General features: G+C 33.4%; 1 protein-coding gene across 1 annotated transcript; it reads right to left on the bottom strand.

Moving 5' to 3' along the window:
• Positions 1-11,233: 11,233 nt before the first annotated feature.
• LOC134238215 (uncharacterized) lies at positions 11,234-17,120 on the bottom strand. Its single transcript, XM_062720328.1, has 7 exons — positions 16,607-17,120; positions 14,685-14,757; positions 14,492-14,577; positions 13,477-13,584; positions 13,268-13,327; positions 12,288-12,368; positions 11,234-12,157 (listed from the first exon to the last, which is right to left on the bottom strand). The coding sequence occupies exons 1-7, from the start codon at positions 16,679-16,681 to the stop codon at positions 11,867-11,869; spliced, it is 774 nt and encodes a 257-aa protein (XP_062576312.1). The 5' UTR covers positions 16,682-17,120; the 3' UTR covers positions 11,234-11,866.
• Positions 17,121-17,525: the final 405 nt, after the last annotated feature.

Genomic DNA, 17,525 nt, shown 5'->3' with positions numbered 1-17,525 from the left:
TTGAACATTTTGACCTTGCTTCTTAAATAAAAGGGTCAAATCTGATTTAATAAATATCAAAACTTAGTGTTGATGTCTTCTCGAATATACGAAAATTTCATTACATGTAATTTTTTAAAATATGAGAAGAATCCCTCCTCAATATGTCACTTATGGTCAAGATCTAGTAAATGAAAGGTGCCTACAGATTTATCAAATTTAAGAAAAAAAATCATTTAATGATGCTTTATAACTTCAGCTTGGTCAAATAAGGTGTTTTGGGGCATAATTCGTAGGTATAAACAAGATGAAAAATCTTATTTTAAACTGTCATTCCCAATGAAAAATTAAGAAATCCAGGCATGAATATGGGGGTTGTTTCCACATTACACGATAAAAATGTATCCAGATTGCCTACAGTGTCTCAGAAAATGGTAATTTGTATTTTCGTGGCCTCTTCTTTAAAATAATGTCAAATTTAATATAGGTATCGGGACTACTATTCATGTGATTTCAAATCGAATTCCCTGAATATACTTTATTATTACCCCCGCTTGAAAAGCGTAAGGGTATGTAGTAATCGGTATGTATGTCTGTCTGTACGTCCGTCCTTTGGGGTACCTATCTCTTATCTGCGACAACTCTCATACCACTAAACAAAATTTAATGAGACTTTCACAGAATCTTTGTTGTATAGTACCATTGTGCACCTTTTATTTTACTTTTTGATCGGACAAATATTTTGGGTTTTCCAGAGCAAAACATTGACACTGCCATTTTTTCTACGATATTGAAGGGTATCCATCTCTTATCCGCAATTCCTCCCATACCACTGAATAAAATTTAATGATACTTTCACAGATTATGTATTACATAATGCCATTGTGCACCTCCTACTTTACTTTTTGATTATAAGTCCCTGTTTTCGGGTCTCCAAGAGCAAAACAGGGACTTATAATCATATGGGAGGCGGGGGTATCATTTAATGAGCTTGGTGTTCACAGTACCTCTAGCTTCTTTTAAAAAAATTATTAGAACCGTAAAGTACGGGAAAGAGAAAGTTTTTGATTTTGACGTTATAATGGTGTTAGTCTTAAGACATTTACTAGATCTTGATCTTAACAAGCTTCTTGGTGTGTTTTATATAAACGCAAAAAAATATTTCAAATTGAATTTCATACGATTTGTATATGTTTGCTTCAAATTATTTGTAGAGAACATGAGGATTAAATTTAAGGTCATAAGAAGGAATTTCATGTTCACATAGGTCTGTTAAGAAATGCTAGCCTTGTACCTTCACCGTTCGAAAGAGAAAAATGAACTGCATTTTAGGTAAACGAAAGAGAAAAATGAACTGCATTTTAGGTAAACGAAAGAGAAAAATGAACTGCATTGTGGGTAAACTGTGTTGGTAACTGAAACAGTGAGTGTACTTCATATATAACCTCTGATTTCCTCATTTTAAAGCATTTTGCCACTACTAAGACACTAAGCTGAAAAAAACAGTGTGTACCAGATCCATTATGGCAGCGTAAGCAAAGAAAAGTGTAGGAAATAGAGACTGGAGAGATGTGATCGTTCTATTCCACATATTGTTAAGTCTCACGATAACATTAAGGTAATCCGAGGGGATAAATAATTCTTTTTATCGTAAAATCAGAAATGAAGGCTATCAATCACGCTATAAAGTTACAGAAATAGACGTGGAATCAAACGCTTCTGATCGCCCTGTTGTGAGTTAGCATTGATGAACTACAGACTGATTTACTCAGTATGGCGTTTGAAGGAGCACCTGCCGAAGGCTGTGTTTAGGTTTCTTAAGCAGCTCTTTTAATTTCAATCTAAGTTTTAAATAGCTTTCGTGCTGAAACATTTGATGAAGATAATTGCCTAGAGCTGCGTCTTTCACCTGTGGGAGTTGCGCACATAAATAATCTTCTTCATCTGACCTGTGTATTTTCGTTATTAACAATTTACAGGAGTTAAGGGAAAAGTGTCAAAATCATATAAGAGAAGAACGACAAATGCAATGATAAAACATTTTAACGATACAAATAATATGGAGTTTTTTTCTGGAATGCAGCTTTTATGCAGTTATACCTTTTTCTATCTTTGGATGACCCTGATAGAATGACCTAAACCTTTTAGATATGACCTTGAGGCAAGACCGAGACACATATGTTATTAGCAACAAAGTTAATTATCAAATTAAAAATCAACAAACTTTTAAAAATACGGACCAGTCCCAATTTCAATATTTTATTGACATGGCTTCAAAATCTTTGAGGAATACTTCCAACTCTATAGCACCTGATCCAGCCTCTGATGATTTTAGAGGACCGTGTTTACTCCTCTCCCGATTTGTGTTGTTAAACTGAATTTTTTGGCATCATTTGTTATCCTCATATATTATCATTTTACAAACAGCGTGACAGTTTGCTTGATGGGGCGTGCTAAAATTTTGTGTGCTGGTTATCATTTTGCTCATCGATTGGATCAATGAAATCAATACTAATTTGCATTTGAAACTCGGAATACAACAATAGCCTGATAATACTGGCCAATCACATTGAATGATTGTTTACCAGTACGGCATTTGTAGTCAGCAGCAACACATGGTCAGTCAAAGCCTGTTTTCTGTCCTCAAAAAAGCATGTATTATATTTGTGATTTGACCGGATGAGTTTTTAAATACGTATAAGAAAATTTAAAGAATGGAATTAGTAAGGCTACTCTGCTTCTGTTCTACTATATACATGTATGTACGTTGCTCTATCAATATCATCATTATAGGAAGTAAAACTTGCTTTGTCCGTTCACATGTAATTGTTGTTTATTCACTGCGATTGGTCAGTATTGTCAATGGTATTGCTTGGTTCTGTGTTTCATATGTAAAGTATTATTGATTCCATTGAAATCAAACATCCAATCGATGAATAAAATGATAATCAGCAATCCGAAATTTTAGCACGCCCTATCAAGCAAACTGTCACGCTGTTAGTAAAATGATAGTACATGTAATATTATGACACTGGGGCACCAATATATATCTCTGCAACAAGTCTTCATCTAATGTTATATTTGTATTTCACAATTTTTGGACTTTTTCATATTGATACATTCATATTTCATATACAACCATATGTCAATTCAATATTCAAATATAAATTATTCCTGATAGTACAAAAACAACGCTCAATAAATTTCATTTCTAACAACAGAAGTACGCAAGCAATCAGTAGTACTAGTTTAATACCGGTAAGAAGGGTTTATGTATGAAAAGAAATGAATCTGAAAAGGCAATCAGATTTTGGAACGCAGTTCGCAATTCACAATTCAAAAGTGAATTGCATTAACTTTGGAAAAAGTTTATATGATTTCTCTATTTTCATCATACAAATTATAAACCTTAATTGCATTTAAGCAGTATCCATTTTCAATGTTACCACCTTCTATATGTTTAATAATGTTCAAATGCAGTCGCCAACGCTTTGTTTTCATTTCGTTAAAATGTTCTTCAGGTGTTAAAAAAGCATACCGTTTTTCCTTTTTAATGTACATATTCTTCTCAGTGTTTGGTTATATTAAATTAAAGCACCATGCCGAAAACTCGATCGTCAAAATTGAGTTTAGTTTGTACACTTTTATTTATAAACATGCATTTGAAAAATCCAAGTTCATCAGGATTTAATTAAATTACATGGGGATTTATTGATTTTGTGAAATGCAAATGCATGTTGGCAGGAATGCATGCATTTTGTATGAAGGTTTTAATGTCATTATTTATCATAACTTGATCAGACAGAGGAAGATTTGGTTTTAGAATCACATAAATGTCCGATTCTACTGTAACTGAAAATCCCCATTTGGCGGAATATTACTTAACAATATGTCCATGCAATTACAACGGAACGAATGCTCCAAGAATTTAAAAGGATATATAGCACCTCCCATTTCTTAAAGGGAAATGGGGACAGTTTCAGCTAAAAATTTTCAAATTAATTTTTCCATTTTTACAAATATTTCACGATGATCCATCTAATGATCATCAAAATTTAAACTTTATTTGACGAGATACAAAACAGATTTACAGCTCCAAACCTTTGTTATGTAAACAGGGTAAGTGTCATGTTTTTGTTTACATACGTTAATATACTAATATATGTTCGTTCAAGGCAGATAATTTCAATAAAGAAGTTGATAAATTTACTGATCTTGTCATTTGTCATTATTTGCAAAATTATTTGTACACACAAGCACTCTTTTGACATAAAAAAGATTGCTGAGTTTCTGATTGATATTATCTATGTGGTTTATAAATAGAGATCATGTCTTCCAACAATCTATTGGAATTCCCATGGGTACTCATTGTGCCCACATATAAGAAGACCATTTTTGAATTCACATGAAGCATAATTTGTCCAAAATACTTAATGCGAAAAGAAGAAAACACTTGCTGTGGCCTTCAAATCGACATTTAGAAATAAAGACGACGTATTTTCAATTAACAATGGTAATTTCCGTTCTTTTGTCGACACAATATATCCGTGAGCTTGAGATAAGATATACCACAGAGTCTGACATATTTGTTTCATACTTGAATATTTTACTTGAAAAAGGCGTTAATGGTAATCTATCAAACAAGCTCTATGATAAACGTGAAGACTTTAGCTTTTCAATCGTCAAATTCCCTTACTTATACAACAATATACCTTCATCACCTACATACGGAGTTTCTATATCTAAGCTAATTCGATACACACAGCATGCTTTGCGTATGAACAATTTCCAAAACGAGGTAAATAAAACACGAGTATCAGCAGTCTCGTTTAATGTCTTCATTTCGTAAGTTCTGTGGTCAATACAATGACCTTGTCAGCAAATACAATTTATCATTGAGTCCAATGCTGATTGACGTTTTCATACTAATTTTTAGTCCATTATTTATACACTGAAATGACGACAGATTTTTTTTTCTTTATATCCAGACCATGACAAGGAGCACACGGCCGGTGTAGAATGTCAGCAGGGAATGTTCACTCCTTCATGGCACCTGATCCCACCTCTGATGATTTGGAGGTCCGTGTTTGCTCTGCTCCTATTTTGTTTTGTTTTATGGATTTTTAATCTTGAATACTGTTCGATATCTCCATATGTTTCATTCTGAATACGATTGGACATTCTTGTGATATGCTGAATATCATTTTGTTATAAATTTGACATTTTTAGACAAACAAAAGCAACAAGAACGAGCCTTGTTTACATTTTCAAGAACTTTAAATTTTGTTTCTCGAATGTTAATCAACAAATGATGTTCAAATTGTTGCTGATCATTAGATGATATCTTAGTTAAAATATGTAGAAATTGTTAAGCCTGGTTAAAAAATTCAGTTGAAACCTTTAAAGAAATAACCAGGTTATACACTGTATGACTGCCCACCTATGAACTTTGCAAGGGTGTATGTATTTTCTCTGCTCACTGAATTTCTGAGATTGAAGCACCTGATCCCATCTCTGGTGTTTCTGAGTTCTTTGTTTGCTCTGCTCCTATTTTGTATTGTTTTATGGATTTATGGTTCGTTATTTCGATTTGTTTCACTGTTTGATCACAGTTCGTTATCTTTAATTTTTTTTATTCACTACATATGTAGCCTACCGTTATATACTTTTAAGTAATGGGCAATACAACACTTCAGATTGAAATAATTTTAATCCATGGTGTTCATGATATGACCTGTTTTGCATAAGAGAAGAGAGGCAACCACTCAAAACGTAGTTTTCTAGATTTCAGAGAACTCACTGACAACTCCTTGATTCAATAGGGAAACTTTATTTATATAAAACAATTTTTGCTTTAAACCGTGGCTTAGCAAAATTTTCAAAACCTAGACATTAGACAGTAAGCAATTTAAGTAATTGTTACAAGAATATGAACGATAAAATATGGAGATGACAAACAAATAATATACAAGCTCAAGTCCTTTCAAAGCAATACCGTAAATCTGGAAATTTTTGCTGTAGATAAATTTTTAGCAAATTTGCGAGTTCATTGCATTCGCAAAAATATTTTTCTTAAAAATAAATCAACAATAAGAAAATGTAAACAAAGTAATGATCATTCGCAAAATTTTGAAACGTAAAAATTAATCAACAGCATTTTGACCCAGATTCGCAAAATAAAATCGACGTAAAAATTTCCAGATTTACGGTACAAATGAGGAGCATATCAAACTCGGTCCTCCGAAACATCAGAGGTGGAATCATAGGCGAAAGTTATTACAACGTTAGTAAGGGGAGTTAGAAAAAGTCATCACGTTCATTATAAAGTTCTGTTGTTCAATTTCATTTCGTTTTTGCTTATTCAAGTACAGTCATTTTATTGTAATATACAAACGGCTTCTTCAATATGAAAAAGATGTGTCAGACTTTGTATCACGTTTACCGGGATATATAGCGAGTTGACATATGGATAGAAGTTACTTTTGCTAATTGACACGTCGTCGATTTATCTATATCTATATCGAGGTGAAGTGGGTCTTTTCTCCTCTCATGTATGATATTCTTTAAATAAATTCTACTTCATATGAAAACACAAGTAGTTCTGTGAATAACGCAATCTGTATTCATGGAAATGTCGACAGATTGTTGGTAGACGCAATATCGAAAACTACATAATATATATTGTCATTTGAAACTCAAGCATCATTTAAATATCAAACTCAGACTACTTGAATATACAATCTGAATGGTTTCTCTTTTTTTTAAAAGTAATTTTGCAAATGAGTTATTTTTTAAGCTTTATCACGGGGTTTGACAAAGTATTTACAATGTATTTTCATCTTCATTAGCAGGTTTGACTTTTCAACTTTATACACAACCATTCCCCACGATAAATTAAAATCCAGGCTTTTTGATATCATTGACAGCTGCTTTTTCAATAAAAATGGAACTCGTAAATTTACTTACCTGGTCATTGGTCATTTGCAAAATTATTTTGTTAAAAAAGATTCTGATTGCACACACAAGTACTCTGAAGTTGACATCAAGAAGATGCTTGAGTTTCTGATTGACAATATCTATGTGGTTTTTGGAGACCAGGTCTTCCAACAATCTATTGGAATTCCCATGGGAACCAATTGCGCTCCGTTATTAGCAGACCTATTTTTGTATTCATATGAAGCAGAATTTATGCAAAATCTTATGCGTGAAAAGAAGAAAATACTTGCTGTGTCCTTCAGCTCGACCTTCAGATATATCGACGACGTATTGTCAATCAACAATGGTAATTTCCATTCCTACGTCGATACGATATATCCAGGAGAGCTTGAGATAAAAGATACCACAGAGTCTGACACATCTGTTTCATACTTTGATATTTTACTTGAAAAAGACGTTTATGGTAACCTAACAACAAAGCTTTATGATAAACGTGACGACTTTAAATTTTCTATCGTCATCCTCCCTTACTTATGCAGCAATATACCTTCATCACCTGCATACGGAGTGTATACATCTCAATTGATTCGATTCGCAAGAGCATGCTCTACGTATGAACAATTTCTAAAACGGGGGTAAATTATTGACAAGCAAGTTGATGAGACAAGAATATCAACAGTCTCGTTTAAAGTCATCATTTCGTAAGTTCTATGGTCGATACAATGACCTTGTCAGCAAATACAATTTATCATTGAGTTAAATGCTGACTGACGTTTTCCTACCAATCGTTAGTTCATTATTAATACACTGAACTGACGACGGATTTTTTTTTTCGTTATTTCATGATCATGACAATGAGCACACTGCACCGGTCAGCAGGGGATGCTCACCCCTCCATGGAGTTTGATATTGAATACTGTTCGCTATCTCCAAATCCTTCCCTTCTGTATACTCAACTAAATTGTCCTTAAGAAGACATTTATTTTCCCTATTGATTAAGAATCGCAACTCAATTATTAATAATTTAGTAATAACTATTTAGTTTTTTTTTTTTTTTTTTTTTTTTTTTTTTTTTTTTTAATGATGCGTTCAATCAGTTTACTCTCGTGATGATTTTCATACGTCCCAAAAGGCGTTTATTCGTAAAATTATCACGTGAGCAATTGATTAATCAGCATAAAAAAACCCAAGACATTTGTTCGTATATATACATTTTAAACTGACCTTTGATTCCATGAAAAAAAAAATAAAAGTACACTTTTACCTTATTTGCAGTTTTATCTCGGACAGAGGCCCTAGAAAATATTATTTTAAAAAATGCCTGAAGGATATTCTGTGAAAATATTATAAAATATAGCCGAAAGATTCTTAAAATATAGTCAACAATCCAAACGCAAGTGCATTAATGAACATTCTCTTCATGCTTCTGTTACCAATTTTGAAGTTTATAACTTCCATTTTGGCTATAGTTGCTATGGAATGAAAACGGAAATTTTTGAAATATAAAAATAGTAAGAATGTAGCATATTTATGAACCTAGAAATGGTTCGTTGAACTTTTTTTGCATAAGATATGGAGATAACGAACAACAACAGAGTACAACAAACAGGGACCTCCAAAAACATCAGAGGTTAGATCAGGTGCCGTGAAGGCGAGGGTATCCCTTGCCGACCAGACATACCCACCGTGTGCTCCTTGTCATGAATGGGAAAAACAGAAAATCCTTAGAAAATTCAGTGTATAAATAATAGTCTAACAATAAGTATGAAAAGTCAATTAGCATTTGACTGAATGATAGATAATATTTGTTGAAAAGGTATTTGTATCGACCATAAAACTTACAAAATGGTGACTTTAAATGAAGCTTTTGATATCCTTGTTTTATCAACTTGTTTGTCAATAGCTTGCCTCGTTTTAGAAATTGTCAAAGCGCAAAATATGCTCTTATGTACCGAATCAACCAAGAAACATAAACTCCATATGCACCTGATAAGGATATATTGCTACAAACGAGGAGTGATCAAAATGTTCGCGAACTAATTGAATAACTTCCATAAAAGAAACAATATTTGGTTTCAGTGTTGATTATATTCTAAATGAATCCTCTCTGATATTAATGTACATCTGCCACTGTTCTGCTCATGCGCGAATCACTTGATTTAGGCGGTCACGTGACCTCCTCCGTAACGTTCTGTCACAAAAGCTGAAAGGTTTTTCTGAGTTTTATATTTCTTTCCATGTAAGTTAATTTTTACAACAAGAACAGTTCGTTTGTCTAAAATGGTAAATTCTCGGCAACAGAATGGATGGATCAGAATATCCCTTCCAAGAATAAGCATCTCGACCATCAAAACCCAAATCTTCTGTCTCGGGAGAGACGTCTATTCAAGGTGGATAGAGAATGGGTGCCTCCTTTTTATCATATCTAATATGTTTAAAATCAAAAGTAAACAATATCTTAGGAATTTGATAAATATATTATTGTTGAAATATTCAAAGCGTAAATTGGAGGTCATTGATAGCAAAATACTTAATTAAAAACACACCTCTTTTCAAACTTGCTATCACTGTGCAAAATATAACAAGTATCATTTTTTACCATCTGCCTTCCTTCACTAAAACGATCAATCCAGTCGTTGATTAAATTTTAAGAAAGTCATTTGTCTTAATAAACTATGTGCAAATTAATATACGCTACTTCAAAGGGATTTCTAAGATATACCATAAATTTTACAGTCGTTTGTTGAACGAGTAGAACAAAGAAAACCATTTTTCGCCAGAAGTGACCTATATAGTAACGTCATTTTCACATTGTGACGTCACAAACAAGGAGCAAAACTTTATTCAGCATATGCTATTTATAGAACTTGTGTATGGCTACACTGTATGTGTGTACCAATTTTTTTGCTAATCTGAATTGTGGTTTTGTAGATATATCATATAGAGATAGTTCGCGAACTTTTTGATCACCCCTCGTATTAAGTAAGAAAATTTACTTTTGAACAGTTGGGGTCATGAAAAAGTTTTTTTGTTAGATTGTAATACCATTCATGTTAATTTCTAGTAAAATACCCATATGTGAAACAGATGTGTCAGACTGTGGTATCTTTTGATTCAAGCTCATCAGGACAAGTCTCTGCTGGGATATATTATATCGAGTCAATATATGAATAAGTTACTTTTGTTAGTTGATAATACATTCTCGATTAATATAATTGTCAAGTTGAATGCCAAGGCAGTGTGTTATTCTTCTCATGTAGAATACTTTGAATAAATTCTTCTTCATGTGAATACAATAATATGGTGCAATTGTTACCAGTGGAAATTCAGACAGATTATTAGAAGACCTCTAAAATCCACATAGCTATTGTCAATCAGAAACTCAAGCATCTTTTCTAGGGTCAACTTCAGAGAAAGTATGACAAGAATGTCATTTGACAAAATTATTTTGCAAATGACAAGGTTAATATTCTTTAGGTACCATTTTTTTTGCAAAAGCAAGTACGATTTCAAAAATTCAGTATTTCTTTTATCATGAGGAATTGTTGTATAATGTGTTGAAAAGTCGAACGTTTTTGTTCTTATTGATTTGGTAAAAATAATTTTATTTCAGATTTGCTAAAAGTTCCTTAGGGTTTTTGAAGTATTTTCATCTGATTTTTATCACTTCTAAAATATACAGTTGTACAGTACTTCCCATGTGTTCCTCCTTTACTGCTGTAAATATTTTAGTGAGCAGTAAAGAGGGTTCACATTTGAACATTACTGTAGCCTGCAATGTGTCTTTCTTTGTAAGGATTTTATGGAGTTTTGGAATTAGTTTAGGTATGGCTATTTGGATTCATTTAGGTCGTTGGGAATATTAGAAATATTTAAAAACTGACATGCGGTTTTCAAAATTTCTTCCTCAGAAATTGAACTTTTAGGTACAAGTTGGATTACCACTTGTAGAATTGAATCCTAGTTTCTTTGAATTACAATTGAAGACAATGTCGTTCTCTGCTCTACGGAGGTAAACAGAAAGACAGTTTTGTTTCTTTATCGAGTAAGAGAATACTTATAACTTCAAAATGTGTTGCTCCAGGTTACATTTTAACTTTAAATTAAGGACAGAAAAGTGGTTCAATGTCAAATAATACCTTTACATCTTCCTGATTTTACAGTAGGGTAGGGAGTGTTTTATTAAATTATCTTGAAAGCATAACTTTGCAAGTTTGAGAGAAGCAATATTATTCTTTTTACAATTATATTTCTTCGATTTTGAATAAATAATTAATCAATACTGTGCCAGAGAAAACTGTGAGAAAAACTAACAACAGAAACTCGTGTAATATTTATTATCTTTGGCACATTGAATTTTTTTTTACAACATATATATTTATAAATACATCCCTGAGGTAGAAAGGTAAATCATGACACCAGAGGAAGTTCCAGAACAGTGGACAGTACTCGCATCTCCATCAAAGCTTAAAAGGTGATTAAAAGCACCAATCTGGTTAAATTAAAACTACGGATAAAACATAAGCCCTGGTTTCACGTGTCTTTGTAAAAACGCATTTCTCCCTCCTTCACAATGAAAAATAATCAAAACTCGAAAGAGCAAAATGAGGAGGATATTGTAGAAATTTATGAGCAAGTGCCAATAACATGGAGTTGATTTCTTTGCTCCGCTGTGGTGATATTTCGCCAATACAATATGACAGAATTAATTCCCTTGCTCCTTTGAGATATGTCGCCAATACAAACACGGAGTTGACTTCCTTATTCCAATGTGGTGAAATGTTTCCAGTACAAGAACACGGAGTTAATTTTCTTGCTCCACTGTTATGCGATGTTGCCAATGCAATAACGAAGGTTGACTCCTTTGCTCCACTGTAATGAGATTGGATGTCTCGGGAGACAGATGACAAAGAACACCTATGGCAGAAATCATCAAATGTTATTGATGACGTCATATCCAAACAACATCAACTGTTATGGAATACCGATCTGGGAGATCCCCTGAATATCTTTGATTATAATTAGGTCTATGTAAATGTGAATCTACTGTTTGTATATTATGACACAGTCCTGTTTGTCTTCTCTCCTCACGTTTTGGTTGCGGATATAACTGTTCGTATAATGGAGGATTTAATTCTTTACACGGATCTGTTTCACAGTATGGCGGGAGATGAACCCCAAACGGAAGTTCAAAAGTGTCAAGGTCAAATTCCCGCGCTCTTCCCAAGGCTCGACGATTTCTCTGCATGAAAATAAATTCAAAATATATTTCATAAAATAATACGTTTTTTAAATCTTTATTTTAAGTACCTAAAATGATAATGAAAACTAGCAGTCCAAATATTATTCTAAAATCAGAACAAGTGACTTACAGGTTTGTATAAATATTCATAGGTTCCTCTTCCTTCTGAAAGTTCCTGGTACTGGGAGACCACGCAAGCGAAGCAGTAGCACTGTCAACAGACCATGGAAAGTATCAGTAAATATTAATATTTACAATAAGGCTATCATCAAACAAGAGATATCAAATTACAAAATAATTATATCATTAGTGGAAATGTTCTCAAATATTCAAACCAGTAAAAGAGTTAACTTGTTATAAATATCAATGACAAAGTGATGAAAAAAATATTCAGTTATACAGGGCAAAAAAGAAGGATATCAAAAAAGCTAGGGAGAAGGGCATTTGCAAACAAAACATTTTTCCGCCAAAAAATAACAAAATCAACAACCAAACAACAAAGCCATCACAAAAACAACGAAGAAAGGATTTCAACTGTACTAAGCGACAAACACTTAAAAAACCAAGGATTTCAGTTGTATAAAGGGGATTTCAGCAGCACAAAGCAGTAAGACAGTCAACAGAGAATATCTTCACATACAAAGCAGTAAGACAGTCAACAGAGAATATCTTCAATACAAAGCAGCACTAAAAATAAAACACTGAAGACAAAGGATATCAGACATACAAAGCATTAACACAGTTAACAAACACAGGATATCAGCTAAACAAAGGAATAACAAGGTCAACAGATATCCGCCAAACAAAGGAAAAATACAGTTAACAAACAAAGGATATCAGCCATACAAAGCATTAACACAGTTAACAGACAATCTTATCAAAGGAATATCACAGTTAACAAACATGGGATATCAACCATATTCAAAGTAATGACATCATCTATACTCATTGAGCATATAAACAAACGAAGGTTATCATCCAATGAAGCAACAATACAGTCAACAATTGAAGATGTTCAGACATGCAAAGCACTTATACTCTAAAAATGCAATGGATATCAGTCAGTCTAGAAATAAATTGTTAATTCTTTTATGCTTTCTCAATACTCACATTTGCAATGAGTTTAAAACAGTAGAAAAACATCCAAACTATCTCCCATGCATTAAGTGTCTGTAAAAACAAAAATAGGTGACGTGCATTCATTAAATGCAAGTGGATTATGCATGTACACACAATATACTTTTAATACCAACAAGGTCGATTTTTTTATCAATTTGATTAATTTATAGATGATATAATATCTTGGTCAGTTGACCTACTTTCTCTCTCTCCATATGGACAGTGGTCAGGAGAGCTATGGAGCCTGTCTCGTATAACACATTGAGGATAAGGACGTACACCCAGGGTAACAGGAGATAGCGCTTGTCCTGTAATGGATCAGAATCCAAAATTAACGAAGATAACAACAAAATTGTATACTACACATAAAAGTTAGTCATAAATACAAAAAATCGTCATATTTTAATTTTAAAAAATATCCCCCGATATCTTGTTCATTGGGGGTGTCTGATCGTTTAAAGTTTGTTGTACGTTCAGTTTGTAACTTTTTTGAAGAGGTCATTATACTATATGTTTATTAATTTTCCCCCTAAATTAAACATATACATTTTAAATCTTCTTTATGCCAAATGTTTTTAATAGTGTCTTGCTTTAACCGGCCTTGTAGGTCAGCATTAACAAACTTAATAAATGTTTCTCATTAATAAAAAAAAAAAGTACTTGGAAAATTTTTTTTAAGTTGTTTTCCTTATTTAGTACTCTCACCAGTTTAAATTTAAACATTTCGAAATGCTCATTAAAATGATGCATGTGTACATAATGAGTACAATATAATATATCTCTTTTGAAGTATCATGGCTCCAGCTAAGAAGAATTAATCAGTACTTGGAAATCTGGTTACACTGTTGTGTCTGTATTAGAGGTATAGCCTGAGATATCTCCACAGAAAACCTTCTCGTGCTCGGAGCTACACCATGTCATCAGCATAAAGGTATTTTTATGACAAGAAAATTAAAACTCCATTTCTTAATTAAAAGTGTAGTTTTTTAAAGACAGTGTTAGGAAGAAAGTTTTTTATTAAAAAAAAAAATACTTCGGATAATATACTGTATAGCATCCCCTCGGCTCCAAAAGATTTAAAGATTTTCAGCGTCATTATTCTGATGATGAAATTATTTGATTGTGCGCACGTGGTCAGCATTTTTCAATGTGTACTCTGAAGGAGTGGGGAGATTATAAGAACAGGATTTAACCCCCTCCCCCTATCACACTTACCAACTGTACCCCCGGAATCAGGATGAGGGAAGCTGCTATCATTAACCCGTACAAAACAAACCCCGCGTACACAATGCCTTTGTACTCTGGAAAAAAAAACAATGTTATTTAAAGTTATAGCATTAAATTGGCCAAAAAGGAATTTGAATAAAAGAAATGTAATTTTGTTCCAGAACATGTTTTGAGTACAAACCTTGGGAGTCTTCGATGAGCTGGTAGCCAACATATCGGAAAAGGTAAAATACCAGACACACCAAGGAATTAATCTGAAAATTATCAAATTCAAAAAATTAAAGAAGAGGAATATTCCCATCCAAGTTTACATGTACATCAAGGTGGGGGTGGTAAATGCAAAATCTACAACAATTCTGCATTTACTTCCCCCTACACTCAGTAAATTCAATTATTATTACACGATAATTATATGACAGTTCCTTCATAAAAACACAGATAGGTATCTTTTAAACAGAATTAATTCAATTTCTGTAATTTATTCTACAAATACTTTGTGTTTATCGAAAACACACAAATTCAAAACTTGCAACACGACACCTAAAAGTATGCACGTGTCAATTCTTGCAATTTATGTACTCGTAATCCTTATGGTATTAAGAGAAAAAATACTCAATGTTTTAATATTTGAAAAAAAGTCTTCTTACAAAAGGCTCTTAGGACTATTTCTTCGTTAATTTCGGGAAATTAAATTGTTGAAATGTATATTCATTATGCAAATTATTTCAAATAGTCAACTTGGTGTACGACCCCATATCAGGTACAAGTAAACCTGGGTTGATAAATGACCTGTCCTGATAGTCTTAATGGTTAATTAATAAAGTCACTAAAAACATGTAAATAGGGGCTATCTGTCGCTCTCTACCTTCAGGGGAAAATTCACAAATATTATGTAACTCCTAATGACTAAAAAATAAACAAACACGGTAAAGGTGTGTTTGGGATTCCTAATCCGTGTCGCATCCAGATTATGTTAATGTGTCACTTAGCGGGGCTGTTTGGCATTATCGTTTTATCTCGCTTAGCATTGAAATGAAATAATGAAATTGTTCCCCCATAGATGGAAATTCAATCAGTTATCCTGCTACGCTTCGTAGAGCAGCAGGCATTTTATACACAATTATACAAGTCGATATGGTAATATCAAACAATTGAATGCTCTTGAATCATTTCCATATTGTATTGATTGATTAACTGAACTTCTCATATTCCTCTGTCGTGCAATCGATATTAGGGGAGAGAGAGAGAAATAGAGAGAGAGAGCAGCAGCAATAAAATTTTACGATACTTTTATGGTATTTAAACTACAGCATGTTTTATTCACTCTATAAAACACTTTTACTTTATTTGTAGTCTCCGATTGAATTTTTCGTGTCTTAAGATTTATTGCACTGCGTTTGTAAAACCGTACTGTTGCTTTTCGCAATAAAATGATCGAAAGCGCAAAGAAAGGACGAGGGCCCACCATCTTGATAAAATGTCAATATTTGTGCGGATTTTAAGACTTCACATCATCTCAGAAACTGAAGCAAAGATAAACAGTCGTTAAAATTCCCATCAAGTGACTCACAGTAAAGGGTTTAACAGTTAAAGAAAGGGGGAAAACGCTTTTTGATAAAATACTAATGAAAGGAAAATCTTGCGACCAATGCGAACAAAATAATTTAAAACTGACGACATGTTACTGTTGTGTTCCGAACTGAGTCGTGTTTTCAGACAATTTTAAAATTGGTACTTTTCTTGTAGACAAAAATCCACTGTCAAACAAATGAGTTGAAAACGCTTTCTTTGTGCGGTAGTCGCCAGTCAGATTGGCGAGAACACCCGTGGTGACATTCCAGATCGTGAGAAAACGTGTAGGACCGAGTAAATGCTAGCTCGTGTAGGGGAATACAAAAACAAATCCATAATACAAGAAATAGCGAGGTACCAAGATACATGTAAGACTGCTATATAGCATATTATAAAATCACTGCATAGTATTTCTGGGGGTTAAAACAGCACTTTTTCCTCGGCACAGATCGGCAAAATGTACATTCCAGTCACCTGTCTGCTAACATGGCTAAAACAAACAAATACACACATAAAAACTAAAAGACCTACCAAGGTGTAACATCCACATATAAGGGTTCCTACCCTGGTGTTAGAGAAACACAGAAAAGTCTTCACAATGGCCATGCCACCGTGTGTTAATATGTAGAAGTCTATGCCACCATTAAATGTGTCTCCTTCCTGTTCTATCGACCGTAAGTCATGAACGGGACACTGTGCGACAGTTCACCTGAGCGCGTCATCACAGACGACTCGATACACCTGTAGTCGGCGACAAGAGAGAGAAATCTTCTAACGACACGAAAGATGAAGACACACTGCCTTAGACAAATATCCTCCTGTTTTAACGGAGACCCTGCTTTTAGTTTTTCCTCTTTCTCCACTTCACAAAAACCATAATCGCATTATCGACAGTGGAATGTAGTTCTATTCAATTTAAATTCTACAACGGAAATTGAACAATGGGGACTCATACCTAACTTATGGCGCGTGTTTTCATTTCACATTTACGTGTAATCTGGGATGTATGTTTAATTACACACAAAGTTGTGTTTTTGTAAACACTGAGTGGTGTTTAGTTAGGATTACGACCCTCCTCTGTTTGCCGGGACTTGTTCGTTTGTCCGTTAATGTTCTTGGTTTTGTTGCCCCGTACAAACTTGACACAACAATTTTACGGTCACTGCCCACCAGCTGTTGTACAATAATAGAAATTTTTCTCGAGATGAATGACTCATTATTAGTAGTTTACTTTCCTATCTATCAATTAAAAAAAATACATTGTTTGTAGCCTACTTAGTGGTTGACAAACAATGTATTAGTCTAAAATGGTCACAAAGAGTGGAAATTGCTGTGGGTCCGTATTTTCACCGCAAGATCATATAGATAATTTCAAGAAAATAAAGCATTAACCAAAGTATGAATGTTTTGAGTTTGGCTTTCATATGGAATGACTTTTTGTAAAAAAAAA

The sequence above is a fragment of the Saccostrea cucullata genome, unplaced genomic scaffold (genome assembly GCF_032062105.1).
Source record: "Saccostrea cucullata isolate Sc308-1 unplaced genomic scaffold, CSIRO_AGI_Scuc_v1 ctg570, whole genome shotgun sequence".
NCBI classification, from domain to species: domain Eukaryota; kingdom Metazoa; phylum Mollusca; class Bivalvia; order Ostreida; family Ostreidae; genus Saccostrea; species Saccostrea cuccullata.
The sequence above is the reverse complement of the archived record's forward strand: the minus strand, read 5'-3'. Positions and strand labels throughout refer to the sequence as shown.

What these genes read in the sequence shown, in the direction of transcription:
- LOC134238215 (XM_062720328.1), bottom strand. Translation starts at nt 16,681, where the DNA reads ATGGCCATTGTGAAGACTTTTCTGTGTTTCTCTAACACCAGGGTAGGA. An exon ending in GCTCATCGAAGACTCCCAAG is followed by an intron (nt 14,578 to 14,684) that starts GTTTGTACTCAA and finishes TTTTTTTTCCAG; the next exon opens with AGTACAAAGGCATTGTGTAC. An exon ending in GTTTTAAACTCATTGCAAAT is followed by an intron (nt 12,369 to 13,267) that starts GTGAGTATTGAG and finishes GTCTGTTGACAG; the next exon opens with TGCTACTGCTTCGCTTGCGT.